Raw genomic sequence first — 18,219 nt, forward strand, 5'->3', positions numbered from 1 at the left:
CTTGTATTAACCTGTAATATCTTTGAAAGAAAATTAAACAGATATAACGCTTCAACATTCGAGAGACGGGTGATACATGAGAATGAATGTTGCTGCTGACAAGCCAAAGCATAACAATGTTATCCAGTAAAACTTATTTGTAAGTAGGGAAAGTTCACATTATAATAAAGATAAAAAGTACAGTACATACATAAGCCAGTAACACAGGGATTCAATGATTATCAAGACAGGTATTATAGGTTATATATGTACTGTACCTGGCAACACAAGAGACGTGAGATACACATGCAGCATGTGGGAAGCTGTTGCATTCGCTACATCAAATTATGCCCCTTTGTCTGATCGGGATTTCTGAACTCTATTATAACCTTAAGGGATCAATGACGTATATGCAGTTGGATGTTGCCAGAATAGACATTATGCGGTGCATGACTGTATTTATCAAGTGCCATTGTAAAGATAGTGAAAGACTGCTTCCAACAGTCCTTTGAGAAAGATTTCCAAAGACTCAGGATATTCCAAGAGAAAAACTAGAATGCTTCAAGTTGAATTGGCGTGAAGCTAAAGCATACTGAAGACAATCTGCCTGATATAAAAAACATTTCTGGTTCAACATCTTTGCTCTTGTGTCACTGAATTAGGTGTTTGGCTGAGAACAGTTTCTATTTTAAAAATCAGGATCCTTTAATTGCAGGAGGCTAGATATGCCATTTGATTACGATTAGAAATTAAAATCACACATTGATGAACAGAAACAACTGCAGCAGTGTCGCATGGATTGCTGGGGGTCATGTGACCTCTCCACCTGAAACTAGTCAGAAGTCATCTCACTTGCCAATCAAGGTTAGATTTTCCCACCTGTGAGGTTGATGAGTGATTGAGCCTTTCATCTGATGTGTGATTTATCCTCCAGGTGCCAATCAATAGTTAGCTCTGCCCACTGGTGATGCTAATATGCAACTCCTCTACACAGGTCACGTGGATGGGACCGGCATTGAAAAAGCCTAGCACACGCGGTGTTTTCCTCCTTTTGGCTGCTGCCTTGAGACCATCATTGAAGTCCAGACTCCTGGCCCTTAGCAGGCACCAGCAAGCCGACTGTGGTGGGCCTGTCCCAGATCCCGAGCCATGGTTGACGCTGGAAACCAGGTTCATTTGATACAATGGTTAGCTGTAATTAATTTACTGCTCATTAGTGTGCTGTGCCTGTGGGTTTGTTGGGTATTGTGTGTTAATTATTGCATTCCTAATCAGGAATTGGCAACTTTTAGCAGTGATTTATTTACACCCGCTATGTATTGTTGCTGTGCAAGTCTGTGAGTGTGTGCCCTTTTTGTAAATACCCATGTACAAATAAAGACCACTGTTTGTTCATAACAGGTGTCCAGCCTTTATTCTCTATGACCCCATCTAACCTATTCTTGAATACAACAGGGAAATAAATCAAAACCACTAGGAAGGACATAAGCAAATCTAATATTGTCACATATAAAGATGGCATTGGAAGTGTGCCAGGCACAGGGTTGGTAGGAAAACTATTCCATAAATTCTGAAGTACAGGATTAATCTCCACTTGATGAGCAGCTTTGTTCAGGAGAGATTTCATCCAACTAATTTGAATGAATTTGTCCCAAAGGTAACTATGTGTGCCAATGACTCCAAAGTCTTGCACAGAAAATTTGGACACCCTCAAGATTCATGGCAATTTAACAAACTGGATCGGAAACTGGCTTCATGGTGGGAATAAGATGGATGAGGAGCATTTTAGTAATTGGAAAGCTGCTAATTAGTTGAACACAGAAATTGGTACAGAGCCCTGATATTTTTCAGATATGATTTGGATGTGAATGTCAGTGGTACAAGTTTGCAGACAATACAAAGATCAGTGGTGCTGATGGTCGCAATGGAGGCATTTACCAGTTGGGTGACGTAAGCAGAACAATGGCAGATGAAATTTAATTCTCAAAAAGAGTTGATGCATTTGGGAGATATTACAAAGATAGGATGCATACAATGAATGGCAAGAAGTACTGATTAACAGGGGAACCTTGGACACACATTTAATGATCTAAGAAAGGACAGCACAGCAGACAAGAAGGCCAGAGCATAAAATGCAAGAGTGTGAGGGGTGATGAGACTTACAAAAGTTACTTAATCTGAAGTGGAATACCATGTGCAGTTCTCGTATCCATTGTAAAGATAGGCAAACAAGAATGCAACAGGTCACAGGATTTATTTCTGTGCTGCATGACCACAAAAAAAACCTGCAGATATTGAAACCTGAAAATAAAGGCAAAAAATGGTGGAAATACTCAGTAAGTCAAGCTGCAGAGGAGTGAATGAAGCAAGTTGACAAGAATAAAGGTGGCAATAACTCTCCCACCTTACAATTAGATGGCAACATTCTCTGGATGGAGGATGGTGCAAAGGTACATGAATAACAAAGTTCAAATGCACATCTGAAAAATGTAATAATAAGCAATAAGGAGGGACACGCATGCAGGCAGTGAGGAATCCACTGAGGCTGCAAATTGCTGGCAATTTGAGCTGAAAGGACTCAACAGGCTGCAGAAGACTGGCTCATGAGAATCAGCTCAGGGAATCAGGATTCGAGAGGGTGATGCAGACAAAAATGGTTCCAAAAGGGCCCTGGCCATTGAAGGCTTCCTCATCACGTCAGAGGTTTGGATCTAGTCTTGGGTTGCCGATACTTTGAATGGAGCTGGAGTCTTGTGCAGCAGTAGAGGCCATGGGAGTGCTGGAGGTGAATCCACGGACACAGTGACTGAGGGGACTCTCTTTTACTTCTCTTTCTCTAACTGTCAGGGACAATACTAATGGTGAACTTTTGTCTGCCTTATGGCAGACTAAAGGTAATTTCATGTAATATTGCACTTCTGTTTTATTACATGACAATAAATAGTATCTGATCTGAAAACTCATGTCTCCAGAAGAGAAAGGATAAAAATGGTGCAAATGCAGGATAGGAATTGGAATTCAGAGTCAATTCTTTAAGCCTGAAATGTACTTTGTCAGAAGGGGAGATCCTGAAATACAAGGTCATAATAAGTTGCATTTTTTAAATCTGCTTGAGAATTGTAAACTCATGAAATACCTTCATTCGGTGCAGCTGCTGACGAGAAAATGCATGCTGTTTCTGCAGGGACTGGTACTGGACTCTCAAACCAATAAGCTGCCTCTCCATCATTGCTCTACGATCTTCCACCTGTATGGGAAATAAAGAGCATAATTCAAGTGTAAAAGGTTTTTCTAAACAAAAATCATTCTGTACTTAACTAACCTGGCACAGTGTCATACACCCCAGAGAGTAACATTTGAAATTTGCTCCAGGAAGGAAGTAACAGTTACGGAGAGAAATCCTGATGATTATGATCTTAACAACCAAAAACAGGCCTTAAAAATGTCCCCAATTTGAAACCAGATAGGACACAAGTAAAATGTTAAAACTTTCCCAAATGATTCAAATAAAATTCTACATTTCTCAAAATAAAGCAAGGCTCCTTTAAGCTTTCTGATCCACTAAATGATAGTGGATCACAGAGCACCTAAAATATGAAATCTAGCAAATAAAGGCAGAGAAAGGTACACATCTCCTTCAGGCCCATCTTTAAAGCAAAAAAATAAACTTTATTTCAAGGGAATACACACCCAGAACTAGTATTTTATTTATTGTTATAACTGTTGTAATGCAGGAAACGTCATACTTTTCTAGTAATACTAAAGATAAAAGTTGTCCAGAATAATTTTTCACGTTTTCTTGAAATAATCCCAGGAACTGTTTATATCTTAGCAACAAGTTCTTGGCTGAAATTGTCATTGAAAAGGCAATAATCCCTACAGGAATTTGTGCGCGCACACACACCACACCAATGGAGTAGGACTTCCAACCATGATCTTTTGATTCAAAAGCAAAAGCTAAACCGTTGTGCCTGAACAGAAACAATCATCCATCACAGCCAGGAACCTGGAAATACACCGGAGAAATTGTTTTTTCATGAAAAACAAACTTAATTCTGACATGTTCCAAATCACCTTTTCACAAATCTGAACTAGCAGTCTACTTCACTGGAGACGGTCAGACACCACAGAACATTTTCTATTAATCTATGATGACTAATATGCGACTCTGGGCTAATCCCATTTGCCTGCACTTGGACCATATCCCTCTGAACCTTTCATCCAGAAATTGCCAAAATACCTTTGAATGTTATTGTGCCCATCTCCGCAGTTTCCTCTAGTAGGTCATTGCAGGTGCAGACCCGTTTAGTGAAGAAAATTTTATCCGACTAAACCGAGACCCTCTAGTTTATAATCTCCCTGAGGCGGGGGTGGGAGAAAACTGAGCTTTTACTTTATCCATGCCTGTCATGATTTTATGACTTCAGCCTCCTTAGCTCCAGAGAATAAAGATCCAGCCAATTCAACCTAACCAAAACTCATTCCCTCCAGTTCCAGCAAATCCGAGTGAATCTCTTCTGCATCCTTTCCAATTTATTGATGTCCTTCCTACATCTGGGCAAAAGAATTGCCCATAGTACTCGGTGTCTTTTACAGCTAAATCCTTAGTTCCAAACTTTTATACTCTTTCACAAGTGTGCCAAATGCTTCACCACTTTAAATACCCGAGCTGCCACTTTGAAGGAACTATGCACTAGTACCCCCGAGGTCTCTGTTTTATAACATTCTCCAGGACCCTACCATTCATCATACAAGTCCTGCCCTGGTTTGACTTACCCAAGTCCAATACCTCACACTTGTCCAAGCCAAATACATTTGCTGCATCTTTATCCACCTACCCAACTGATCCAGATCCTGCTGTAAACTTAGACATCCTAACTCACTGTTCACACCACCAAAAATTTGGAGATAATCTGCAAATCTACTAATAATGTTAACTAGATTGCCATCTACATCATTAATAGAAACGACAAACAGCAGTGGACCCACAACCAATTGCTGCACCCTACTGGCCTCCAATCAGAGATACAGGCATGCGAGTGAAGTCACTAAAAGAAAAAGAACTGAGCACTTGCGTGAGGCTACAACGGGAGTCAAGGGGGTTTGGGGGGGGGGGGCAACACCCCCAGTTGGAAAATCTTTGAAAAGGTACACAAAATTACTAGTTTCAAGCCATTAAAAAAACTAGTCATTTAAAACAAAATCAATTGTTCTTTGTAAGCACAGTATATCTGGACCCAGACTCCAAATGACCAGGCAGTACCTGCTTGACTTATGCTCAAACCAGTGTGTCTGGTTCTCCTGAACCCAAGCAATCCTTGCCCATAGCCAGCACCCAGCATGCCAAGCTTGCATCCAATCTCCAAGGCAGAGCCCCTGCCCAACCTGCACCCAATCCCCAGGCAATACCCCTGCCCAACCTGCACCCAATCCCCAGGCAATACCCCTGCCCAACCTGCACCCAATCCCCAGGCAATACCCCTGCCCAACCTGCACCCAATCCCCAGGCAATACCCCTGCCCAACCTGCACCCAATCCCCAGGCAATACCCCTGCCCAACCTGCACCCAATCCCCAGGCAATACCCCTGCCCAACCTGCACCCAATCCCCAGGCAATACCCCTGCCCAACCTGCACCCAATCCCCAGGCAATACCCCTGCCCAACCTGCACCCAATCCCCAGGCAATACCCCTGCCCAACCCTCACCCAATCCCCAGGCAATACCCCTGCCCAACCTGCACCCAATCCCCAGAGTCTGTGTTCAATCTGAACCCAATCCCCAGGCAGAACCCCTTTCTCAATCTGCACCCAATCCCCAGGCAGTAACTACCACCCTTACATGGGATCTCCAAATACTGCCATCCCATTCTGTGTCCAATACCCAGAGACAGTGGATTCTGCAATCCTCAGCTTCTCTTCTCTCCCCAACCTTCTGGAAAGGAAAAGACTTCTTCCACAGGACAGCCATCATCTCCCTCCCCATGGGCCCTCATTGCACCATCCATTCACAGGCCAGCTCTAAGGAACCATAAAGCAGGCTCAGGATTTCCTCCTCACAAACCATTGCAGCTTGAATTTCAGTTAAGGCGACCTCGAAATGCTGCTGTTTCCTGAATGGAGCTGCCACTCCTGCCACCTCAGAAGCCAATACCGGGTGACTGCCATGTGTCATCTCACTGTGTTCGCTTGCCTCGACCCTGCAGGCGCGCCTGCACATGCACAGCCCACCTCTCTCGTGGCGCAACATGCGTCATCGATCTAAATGAGGAAGGGAGCAGCGAGCATGCGATTGGATGGCCAGTCACAGCTGTAGAGGCAACAGCACTGGTGGGCGAAGGGGTGATCAACACAGAAATCATTTTAAAAGCAAGGAATATCAATTTTAAAAATGCAGAAATCTGCAGGACCAAAAAATTCACATGCCCAGAGATGCATTCTTCCACTATCACTCTCAGGCTCCTTCCACTAAGCCAGTTTTAAATCCAACAAGCCAGCACACCTTGGATCCCATGTGATTTAACCTTCCAGACAAACCTGTCAGTGGGACCTTGTCAAAGGTTGTGTTAACAGCCATATATACACAATGTCTGCTGCCCTGCTCTCATCAACCCCCTTGGCTGTCTTAAAAAAAAAACTTATTTTCCCTTCTGGACTATATTTAATTGTATTTTTCTCTTTGTTGGAGAAGACCAGACATTAATTTTTATTAATAAATTCTCAGGATAGACTGCCCAGCCTTTGTTGGGTTTTATGGATTTCAGTTTGAGTAGATGAGATCATATACATTAACTGTGGTGTAACGTAGTTTGTTATATCATATTGTGAGGGATACTGGAATGTTAGGAGTCCAGAGATACTGGAAGCAAGTGCCAATTAAGAATAAAGTATTATAGGTTAACTTAAGGTGAAGGGATACTGGAATGTTAGGAGTCAAGCAAGTGCCAATTAAGAATAAAGTATTATGGGTTAACTTAAGGTGAAGGGATACTGGAATGTGAGGAGTCAAGCAAGTGCTCATTAGAGATTAAGTATTATGGGTTAAATCAGGGTGAAAGGATGCTGGAATGAGAGGAAGGGTTGTAAAAGTGTAATAAACTAAGGATCTTCAAAACAGGATAACAAGTAGATAGCTTTAGCAAGTCTTAGGGATTGATTAATGAGTGAAGAACAAAGACATGATACTTCTCTGGCTAACAAGTTTGCAGGAAGACACATAAACTGATAAGAAGTTAGAATCCACGTGGGCAGAATTACCTAATGCTAAACCAATCCAGGAGGCAGAAGAATGTTGGGGGGAAGGTATCTCTGTACTGAAATGAAATGTATAAAAGTTGGGTCAGCCCCAGTATCTGTGTGTATTCCCAGGGTAAGGGGAAGCACCCAACTTTGCATTGTTGTAATAGTATAATAAAAGTTCTTTGTTCTCAATTTTTGTCTCGAGCAAATTCTGTGAAGGTACTTCTGTTTCTCACAATATGATGTCATATAGTGATTTGTTTTTCCTTTTTGATTATGCGCTCCTATTCTCCTCATGTATTGTTTACCCATGATGAATAAAGGATTGAAAAAACAAAAGAAAAATCTTAAATTTGTGACATGATCTGCCATGCATAAATCCATGCTGATCACCTCCAAGCAGTCCCCAACTATTTACATGTTGACAGATCTTGCCTCTCTACTGACATCAAGCTCACTGGCCTGCAGTTGCTGGTTTGCCCTTGATGCCCTTCTTAAATAACGGCACAACATTAGCTACTCCCCAGTCTTCCAGTTCTACCACAACATTCCACTTCGTAGTTCTCCAAAAGGCCTTCTCTCACTCAACTCCACTGAAAATGATGAATGTAATTCTTTCCCCACTACTGCATCTAGAAATATTTGCAATACCATACCTCAGAAAACAACGAGTTCCCTTTACTGTTGGGATCACGAGCCTCATGTAGTGCTTGATCCAACTGGATCTGGAGATCCTGATTAGCTTCTCGTGCTTTCTACATTAACACAGAAAAAATCCAAATCACTTCATGAACAAAATATTACCATCTCAATGTTACTGCCCAGAAATGATTCATAGTCTGTGTACATTTACTTCTTGTTAAGATTCTGGCTTATTACAATTATGGTCCACCAATTAGATTATGAACTGGTCTGAGAGATGCTAATGTGAAACTCCCAACAATGCCCGATGCAACAATTGTATGCTGCAGCTGGATTTTTTTTTTTTAAAAACTAAATATGGCTACATCACATACCACTATATCCTTGTCAGATGTTCCACAAATGATTTGGGAGGGTGGGCTTGGGATAATCCTGAACCTGTTCAGCAGGTGGCAATAAAAGCCAGCAAAAGACAAAAATTATTGTACCTACCAAGTCTAGATAGTCGATAGTAAGCAAATGAAATAAACTGTTCAAAAGAGGACTGGAATTTAGAACCTGAGGTACTGCTGAGCACTCCATGATATATTCACAATTTTGTTCTCAAACATTTTTATGCCAGTAGATATGAATGACTTAGTGAATGCACTGAGTTTAGCAACATTTCATATTTTCATGGATTCTAAATTAGGCTGGGTTACATCTGCACAAATTACTAGTAATTTATCATCTCAGAATTTGGAATTTAGGCATCTTGGACAGAATTATTTAGAAGAATAATTGGTTTTGAAAGCATATATAAACATGGTCACCTCCAGTGCATTGCAGTATGAAACTGCCTCTTTCTCTTGTTCCTCTTTCTCCTTTTGCAGTCGCTCAATCTGGCGCTGAAGATTATTATTAGCCAGCTCCAACTGCTGCTGATGGTACATCATTTCATTAAAATCTTCGTGCAATTTTGCCTGAATTGGAGACAACAGAAAAGGATTGAAATTGGCACTTTGTAACCAATTCTTTCAAGTCCTCCAAATTCTAAAATTCTAGCTCAGCCCAACAAGACACTGTCATAGTGCCGAGACAACTTGGATTGAAAACTTATGGTCTCCTATACATGCCATCATTGGTTAGAAGTTTGTTCCATTACGTACACTTCTCACAGAGAAGGATATAGGGTAGTTATCGATTTAGGTGCATTGAAGGGAATTATACTGTTTCATTTTGGGCAAAGATATGGATACTACAAAACCCAGAACATGAAAATTCTCAAATATGAATTATGAAAGATAATAGACTCATAACATTAATAATTTCTTTCTCCTTCATGATACCTATTGAGCATTTCCATTTTTACTTCAAAACCATTTTTTTTTAAAAATTTTAGTTACGCCCAGCTTGGTAATCTGTTAAACTGAAAAAGTGTCAAAGCAGACTTCTGGCGGAAATGTGAAAAACAAAATAAATATTATTATTTTAATTAAGTTTTCTTATATATAGCAAAATCCATGGCATCAGGCACAAATGATTCTGGAAGTGAATTTACACATCGATCACTAAATGGCAATATGCACACACCATAACCTAGTCAGGAGAACGGAAGCCAACCAAAATGAATTACAAGGCCAAAGCAAAATATTGCAGATGCTGAAAATCTGAAATTGAGTAACTGTTCAAGGTCATTCACATTTGAACAAATTTGATAAAGTATTAGAGACAAGAATAGTTTTATGTCCCACATTTAGCTTTGTGGAAAGAAAGGCTAGATGGCTGATATGGAGGGAAAAAAAGAACATGGTGATCATGACAACGGAATCAGAGTTATGTAGGTCAGTAACAGCACATTTTTCAAAGAATTATTTATTCAAGAATAATTATTAAAATGTTGGAAAACCTGCTTTAGTGAATCTTCACAATTAGTGTGTACAGTTATTGCCAAGTCCGATAGAGCTAAATTTCACAATAGTGTGTATTTTAGAATGTCACACACCCATTTGCATAGGTAGAAACCACTGTGATTTCCGTGCTGCTAAGAAAAGCAATGGTCTATTCGTGAACCTGTTTTGACTGAGAATGCACGCATGTAGTCACAAAAATAAAAGCAGTTTTGTGTATTTGTAATGTGAACTACATGTATGAAAATGTACTTGGGATTTGAAAAAGTTCAATGCACTACCTTTGCAGCCTCGAGTTCCAGGTTCTCTATTTGAAGACTCATCATTTCAGATGACATCGTTTCTTGCGCATGCTCAGATAGATTCCGCAATTCCTCAGACTTTGCATGAAGTAATTCACTCTGATGATCCAGTTTGTGTCTAAGTTGTTTCACATAGAGCTGTGCTTCATCCAGTTCAGACTTTTGCCTTTCCAACTAGCAAAAGGCCAAAGATTAAAAAGTCAAAAGTAGCTCAAAACATCACTTTCTCTCCAAGCCACAACATGTTTACATCTGTAATTGAATTATGAACCAATTATTTGATCACCTTATTGTTTCATAAACAATAGGAATGATATCATTTTGGCTAAAATAGATAGTTAACAATCATACATTCTTTCTTTTCCAACAATCCCCAAGGGGTATGCATTTCAAATGATCCATCATGAAATTTCTCCCAACTACAGTTGATAATAACCTTGCAGATCTTTATCAACAGCTTTGACGTGGACTGGCAGTTAGCAAAAAATCGTACAAGTTTAGAACCAAGCTATCAGAGACAAATGCAGTTTCTTACAAACCATTTTAGTTTTGAAAAAAAAAGAAAAATTGAGGATCCATTCTGTCAACAATCAGATGTTTCCAATCTCATATTTCATTCGAATTATATGAACATACATTTAAAGGAGATTTCCCAAAATGGTGGTCCTTTAAATTTAACCATGACACACCAGAAGTGCCCATGCACCTTCCAACAAAAAGAATATCAACAATCAGGTGATGAGTTGTCAAATCCTCAAGTGTTTGTAATGATTTAATATTGTACTTCAACAGAAAGCTCAAAATTAACCAATAGCTTAAAAATGAACTGTGCAATAATTTTCTTTGTAGGTATTTAGGTGGTTTTGGGTCGGTCTATATTTTTGTACTTTTATATTTTGTATTTGTATAATTTAAGGGTTAGGGAGGGGAAATAAGAACTAAATCATACTATGTGGAAAGAATGAAAAATTCAGTTTATTGGATTTGCAGGAGACTTTGAAAATTCAAAAATAAAATATTTATAAAGAAAATTAGCTGTGCAACATTCCCACTTTCAGTACCATTGTAAGTAATGGTACAGAGAGATGTCAGTCAAGAGAAGTAACATTGTTCTCAAAAGCAATTAGACACTTTTATGGTTTATGAATGATCAGTTGAAGCATCTCACCAATATGTAATTGAGTACTCATGAAATACCACCATCTGTTTTACATTCGTGGTAATAGAAATGATCATCTCTCCAATTTTCACTCCACCTTTTGGAACGCTTTCCAGTATCACAATTCTGCCCCCGCCCTGATCTTTGTTATATCCCTTGACGCAGTACAAACCACCTACCTGTTTGAAGACCAATGCTGCGAGTACCTTCATCTGAAGGATTTTTCGTGTGGTTCAACTTGGATATGTCATGAAACAGAACATCTCCTGGCTGGATTAAAAGCACCACTCTGCACACCCCCACGCCAAATCCACTAAACAACTCCACCAACACCAAAATCGACTTACAATACTCCTCAAAACTAATTGTTAATCAGGCCAGCATAGAAGAAGCCTTCATGTTATAGTGACTAATCACATCCTTTATGCAATCTCATCTAAATGAATACTAAGGTTCAGCTTCAACTAACCCACCAAGCTACTCAAGTTACTGATTCACCACCTTTGTTTTAAGCCAATAAACAACAATGCATTTTTGGGCTGCACCAGTGAAAATTCTGTTCAAGCATCACACATCTTTTGCAAACTGCAACATCACAAATGCAGTATGATTCATGAATGCCTGCATGAAAGATCGAAACAAAAAGTTGCCAGTTAATAGTTCCATTCATTTCTTTACAATTTCCCTGACTGGAAAAGGAAATTATGTTGTATATTTAAAATTATTTTATTATCATACCTTGCTCTTCAACTCATTAATTTCACGAGCATGAATCCTCTCCACTTGTTCCAATTGTTGACTCAGTTGGTTTTTCTGTTGCTGTTTGATGCTCTCAAGATCTGAACTCAGACTATCTATCATATGATTCTTCAGCTCAACCTCTCGTTGTAGTGAATATTTATCTTGCTCCAGGAGCTGTTTAAAGGTCAGAGAGGAAAATAAAAATTCTCCTCAGGACATAGAAATACATGCACGTCATTCATACCATTAAATATCTTCACAATTAAGAGCTGCAGGAGGTGCTTAAAACTGAACACATTCATTCTAAACCCCCCCCCCACCCACCTCACCACACCAAATGTGGCACTGTGAGAAAAAGGGAAAAATTGGAGAATGTTGATTCATAAATGAATATTATTAAATATTTGGGGAGGTCCTAAATAAATAATTTGCTTCAGATTCTTTATCAAGGTGAAGTCAGAACAGGAGAAACTGGTGCTTGACCATGTTGAGATTGAGAGGAATTGCTGGATTTTCATTACAATTTCTACTTCCCCGGGATCAGGCGAGATATACCTCAGGTTGCTATGGTATAGGGATGTTCACGAGGAATTTGACATGCTGCACATGAGGCTACTTAACGAGAGTTCATGGTATAACAGGAAGCATGCTAGCATGGGGAGAGCATTGGCAGGAAGCAGAGTTGGAACACTGTGATTAGAGGAATAAATTCAGGTCTGAAAAGCAATGAGTCTGTCCACCAATTGATTATAACAAAAGATCTTTATTTGCCTGCCACAACAATCAGGCACAAACATATTCAAACAAGCAACAATCAACACAGTCGTGTCAGATGCAACAAAGCAATACTCACAACAATTGACAAATAGCTATTACTAGTGGTTCCCACAGTTAAAAGCACAGATATCTGCTTATCACAGTTCCCATGCTGAAATGCACAGATGAAATAGTGCCTGCCACCCCAAGACCTGGTGCAGGAACTGCACTATAATTAATTGGAATATGAGAAATGCGTTACAACAATGGTTGGTGTATTGGGAAGAGTTGTGGCTGTCATGTGACAGCCCTGCCCGCTACTTAGTCAGACAACAAGGTTTGGTTCTGCCCCACCCATTATTGTACACATGTAAATTACCTGGGCTGGACTCTCCAGCCTGTTTGTACTTGGCCTTGAGCCATTGGCTGTTGTAAATGGATTAACCCTTCTGGAACTGAGCCATTGTTACTCTGCTAATGACCTGGGCTGGACCCTCCAGCACTATAAAGGTGCCACGTGTTCTTTGTTCTCTCTTTGCCAGCTTGGGACCACACTGCTTCACTCCTGGCCTAGAAATGTGGAAAGATGCTGGAAAAACTATTGGCAAGATGTGCACTGTTAAAAGGGTTGGGAGCATCTAATTAGTGTCCCTTGTAGCAAGCAGCCATGCCTGCACTGAGTTAAGGGGTAGTGGGGCATCGTAGTGAATTTTTCTTAATTTATTGAATGTTCCACTTCTCTATGTGAGAGTGAGACTGACACTATTTTCTCCACATTCTCTCACATCTGCTGCAAAGAGTGCATGAGTGTATTTTTGTTCCCATGCTATTTTCCCCACATTTGTTATTAATGGTCTACTATTGCTTCCCCACAGTGGGGAGGGGGATTTTGTTTCCAATGTTATTTTCCCCCACATTCGTTATTAATTGTCCATTATTACTTTCCCACGGTTGCTGCAGTGTGCTTGCATGTGCATTTGGATGCCTATTGCTAGTGGTGTTCCACAGGGGTGGGGATTGGGGCTGCTGCTTTTAATGTTGTATATTAATTATTTGCATTATGGAAAAAATGGCTTTATGACCAAGTCTGCAGATGATACAAAGGTAGCTAAGAAGCAGTTAGTGTTAAGAGAACAAGTAGGCTGCAGAAGTTCTTGGACAGATTAGGAGAATGGGCAGAGAAGTGGCAAATGATATACAATGTCAAATTATACAATGTCATGCACTTGCACAGATTTTTTTTTTTAAATGGGGAGAAAATTTAAAATATCCATATGCAAAGGGACTTGGGAATCTTCATACAGTATAACCTGTAGGTAGAAGTGCATGTTATGACTGTGATGAAGAAGGCATATGCAATGCTAGCATTCATTTCAAGAGAAATAGAATGCAAGAGCAAGGATGTGATGATGAAGCTTTATAATGCACTATTAAGACCCCACTTGGAGTATTGTGAGCAGTTTTGGGCTCTTCAATTAAGAAGAGATGTACCTTGGAGAGGGTTCAAAGGAGGTTCATTAGGACAATTCCAGGAATGAAACATTTATCACAAGGAGCATTTGGACTGTATTCATTGGAATTTAGAATGGGGAGGGGAGCAGATCTCATTCAAAAATTTTGAATGTTGAAATGCATGGACAGAATAGATGTAAAAAGGCTTTTTCCCATGGTGGGAGAGTTTAGGACAAGAGGGCACAACTTCTGGATTGAAGGGTATCTACTTTGAAATGAGATGCACAGAAATTTCTTCAGCCAGAGGGTGATAAATCTGTGGAATTTGTTACCATTGATTATTGTTGAGGCCAGATCATTGGATGTATTTAAATAAGAGATCAATAAGTTATTTTTTATCCAGGGTATCACAGGTTATGAGAAGGCGGCCAGGTAGTGGAGCTGAGTGGCAAAATGGATCAGCTCATGATTAAATGGCAGGGCAAACTTGATGGGAAATAGGCCATTTCTGCTCCTATGGTCTTAAGGGAAGGGAGGGAAGAGATTGCTGGGGCATTGCTAGTGATCTTTGAGTCCTCCTTGGCCACAGGGGAGGTGCTGGAGAATGGCAAATGAGGTTCCCTTGTTTAAAAAACGTAATAGAGAATCCAGGGAATTGAAGACCAGCGAGTCTCATGTCAGTGGTGGACAAACTATTGATGAAGATTCTTAAGGACAGGATTTACGAGCAATGAGATAAGTAGTCTTCTCATGGATAGTCAGCATGGATTGCTGAAGGCTGTGTCTCATGAACCCATTTGAGTTATTTTTTTTAAAGATGGTTTTTAAAAAAAAGAAATTGATGAAGGTTGGGCGGTAGATATGGTGTATATGGATTTTAGTAAAGCGTTTCCCCCATGGGAAATTCATTCAGAACATCATGAGGCATGGGATCCATGGAACCATGGCTGTATTGGCTTGCCTGCAGAAAGCAGAGAGTAGTCATGGACAGATAGTATTCTGCCTGGAGATCAGTGACCAGTGGAGTCCCGCAGGGATCTATTGTGGGTCCCTGCTCTTTGTGATTTTTTTTCAAATGTCCTGGACAAAGTAGATGGATTGGTCATGGAAAAGTGGCAGATGGAGTTCAATCTGGGTAGGAGTGAGGTAGAAGAATTTTCAAACAAACAAAGAAAGAGTATATGGTTAATGGTAGGATATACAACAGTGTGGATGAACAGAGGGACCTTGGTATTCAAATCCATACATCTCTAAAGGACACTGCGCAGGTAGATAGTTCAGTTAAGGCTGACGATATGCAGGGCTTCATTACTCAGGGGATGGAGTTCGCAAGTCGAAGTAATGTTGAAGCTCTATAAATCTCTGTTTAGACCATACAATTTTGTTCACCTCATTATAGGAAAGATGTGGAAGCTATGGAGCAGATGGAGATGGAGATGTCATATGAGGCAAGGTTAGCAGAGCTGGAGCTTTTCTCTCTGGAGAAAAGGTTGAGAGGTGACTTAATAGAAGTCTACAAATTGTAAAAGGCGTAGATAAATTAGTCAATCAGTACTCTTTCTCCCAGGGAGGGAATAGCAAACTCCAGAGGACATGTGTTCAAAGTGAAGGAAAGTTGTGGGGAGACATCAGCAGTGGTTCCCTTCACTGCCCCCCTCCCCATAGGAACCTTGGAATGCTTTGCCAGGGGTGGTAGCCGAGGGGCATTTAAGAGACTCTTAGGCACATGGATGAGAAAAAAAATAGAGGATTATGAGGAAGGGTTTAGTTTTTTTTCCAGGAGATATATAGGTTGGCATAACATTGTGGGGCGAAGGGCTTATACTGTGCTGTAATATTCTACTTTTTCTTGCCCATACAAAATGAAAATAGCATAAGGCAGATTATGAAATACAATTTTAAAAGTGAGTTGATAATAAAAATGCAAAAAAAATCATAATCTGCATTTATACCTATGTGATTGAAGCACACATACCTGAGAAAACACTTTCGTGGCAAAATTACATGGTTTCAATTGGTGCTTCCAGGTTACTGTTATCCCTATACATACCTCTCTTGTGGCAGCAAATTCATTTGTTGTTTCTGTCAATTTGTTGTCCAACTCAGCCTCATTTTTCAGCAGTTCAAGTCCATACTGAGCTGCTTTCATCCTTTCACTTTCTGATTCCTGCAGTTGCTGCCGAAGCTGCTGGATTATCTCTTCCATCTCTGCAATAGTTGTCATTTCGGAAAGCTGAAAAGAAACAAAATGAGATTAACCCAATTTTTTGCTAATAAAATTTTAGAATGGTGACAGAGATAGAATTAACTAAGGGTTCAGAAAGATCTAAAAATTAAATGCACACATAATTCAGAGGGAGAATTTAATGGACAGCAAAATGTTGAATCATATAATCAAGGCAGTTCTCAGTTTGCATCATCAATTATGAAGCATCATCTAATTTTAACCACAGCTTGATTGAGGAAAAGGATGGCAAGAAAGGAAGCAAAGAATTAGGTACTCAACTATAATCCAAATTCTAACATAATGCTCGAGTAAGACAATGATCCTTGGGTAAGTAGAAGGATACAAAGTAATACAGCAACTTTTAGAATATTAGGACAACTCTGAAATCAATTCCAAATATTCAAGGTAATATTAAACATGTTGAATATCAATTTCAGAAGCAGGTAAAAGAGTCTCTGTGGGAAGCTCATGATCTATACTTGGGGTCCCTCAAAAGTTTCACCAAGAGTTACAGTACTCAAGTATGAATAAAAATCTTGGAACAGTAATACTCAAACAATATTTAAAATACAAATTTAATTCTTGAATATTTAACTTTAAAGTGCACCTAAAAAATTGAAATCTGAAGTTGCTCATGCACATAGAATGTACACAATACAGTAGCGACATCCAATTACTTTAAAAAATTGTAGTGGCCTGCCACAGTGGCAATCGAGCCAGCACTCCGGATGGTGAGCTCAACCAGACTTGTGTCATATGACATGCTTTCCAATCCAGTATGGCCCCAGGAAGTGAACCAGTGGATGAACAGCTAGGGCAGCGCAAGGGCCAGCAACCCCAAAATGGTGCTGGCCCCGCTGCACAGCTAACACACAAGGACAGCGCGTGTGGAAGAAAGGATTGTTATGTAGGAATGTACCTGCGCAAACAGGAAACCCACTTTTGTTATGCAGGCCATTGCATTAGTAAAGGGGGAAATGGCAGGGATGCGAACTGTATAAAAGTCTGGCTTGAGCCCCCAATAAAGCAGAGATATCTGCTCACATTCGTGTGTCTTTCTTCGCGTAGTGCACAGCTACAATATTTTATTTCAAAAACATTTTAATCAAACATTAAGTCAATTACAAAGTTAAAAATACAAGTATAGAAGTAGATTCAATATTTAGTTCATGATGGTATTAATCCAGTCCCCCCAACACCCCCAAAGGAGGTAAAAGTATAGAAAAGCAAGAAAAAGATAGGAAGATAATAAAGAAAGAAATAAAAAAACAAACAAATTAGATTGCTGAAAACTGACACACACTCCAAAGCTCAAATTCGTATTCTATTTAATTTTCTTTAGAGAGGATCAACACTTGTCTCACGGGTTGAGTAGAACTCATCTAAAGATTTATGCCTGAATTTTGTAAATATGGTTGCCAAATTTGTAAAATATGTCAAACTTATTTCTTAAGCTGTAGGTAATCTTCATGGAAATACAGCTATGTATTTCTGCATTCTAATGTGCTATACCTAGTTGTGAATCAGACTTCCATGCAACAGCTTTACATTTTCTGGCCATTGCCAGCACAATTTTATTTGATATTTGGACAGTTTCAATTTGGGTCTTATCCCTGTAATGATTCCTATTAAAAATAATTCTGGTTTTTGTGGAAACTGAATTCCTATAATTTGATCTAATAAAATTCCTAAATTTACTCAAAAAAGTCTAACTTTAGAACATGACCAAGTTGAATGTAAAAAAATGTTTCTATCTCACTACATCTAAAACATCAATCTGAAAGATTTGAATTTAATTTGTTTAATTTCTGCAGTGTGAGATACAATTGATGCAAA

General features: G+C 39.7%; 1 protein-coding gene across 3 annotated transcripts in view; it reads right to left on the reverse strand.

Moving 5' to 3' along the window:
• spdl1 (spindle apparatus coiled-coil protein 1) overlaps positions 1 to 18,219 on the reverse strand; it is a 52,751-nt gene that overhangs the window by 17,547 nt on the left and 16,985 nt on the right. For all 3 annotated transcript variants that reach the window (XM_069936529.1, XM_069936531.1, XM_069936532.1), the window contains exons 2-7: positions 16,207 to 16,389; positions 11,946 to 12,122; positions 10,028 to 10,222; positions 8,670 to 8,819; positions 7,872 to 7,970; positions 3,116 to 3,226 (exon numbers count right to left, since the gene is read on the reverse strand). In XM_069936529.1, the coding sequence (XP_069792630.1) occupies positions 3,116 to 3,226; positions 7,872 to 7,970; positions 8,670 to 8,819; positions 10,028 to 10,222; positions 11,946 to 12,122; positions 16,207 to 16,380 (906 nt within the window). In that variant the 5' untranslated portion in view covers positions 16,381 to 16,389. The remainder of the gene's footprint in view (positions 1 to 3,115; positions 3,227 to 7,871; positions 7,971 to 8,669; positions 8,820 to 10,027; positions 10,223 to 11,945; positions 12,123 to 16,206; positions 16,390 to 18,219) is intronic.

This window comes from Narcine bancroftii, chromosome 5 (assembly GCF_036971445.1).
Source record: "Narcine bancroftii isolate sNarBan1 chromosome 5, sNarBan1.hap1, whole genome shotgun sequence".
Lineage (NCBI taxonomy): Eukaryota > Metazoa > Chordata > Chondrichthyes > Torpediniformes > Narcinidae > Narcine > Narcine bancroftii.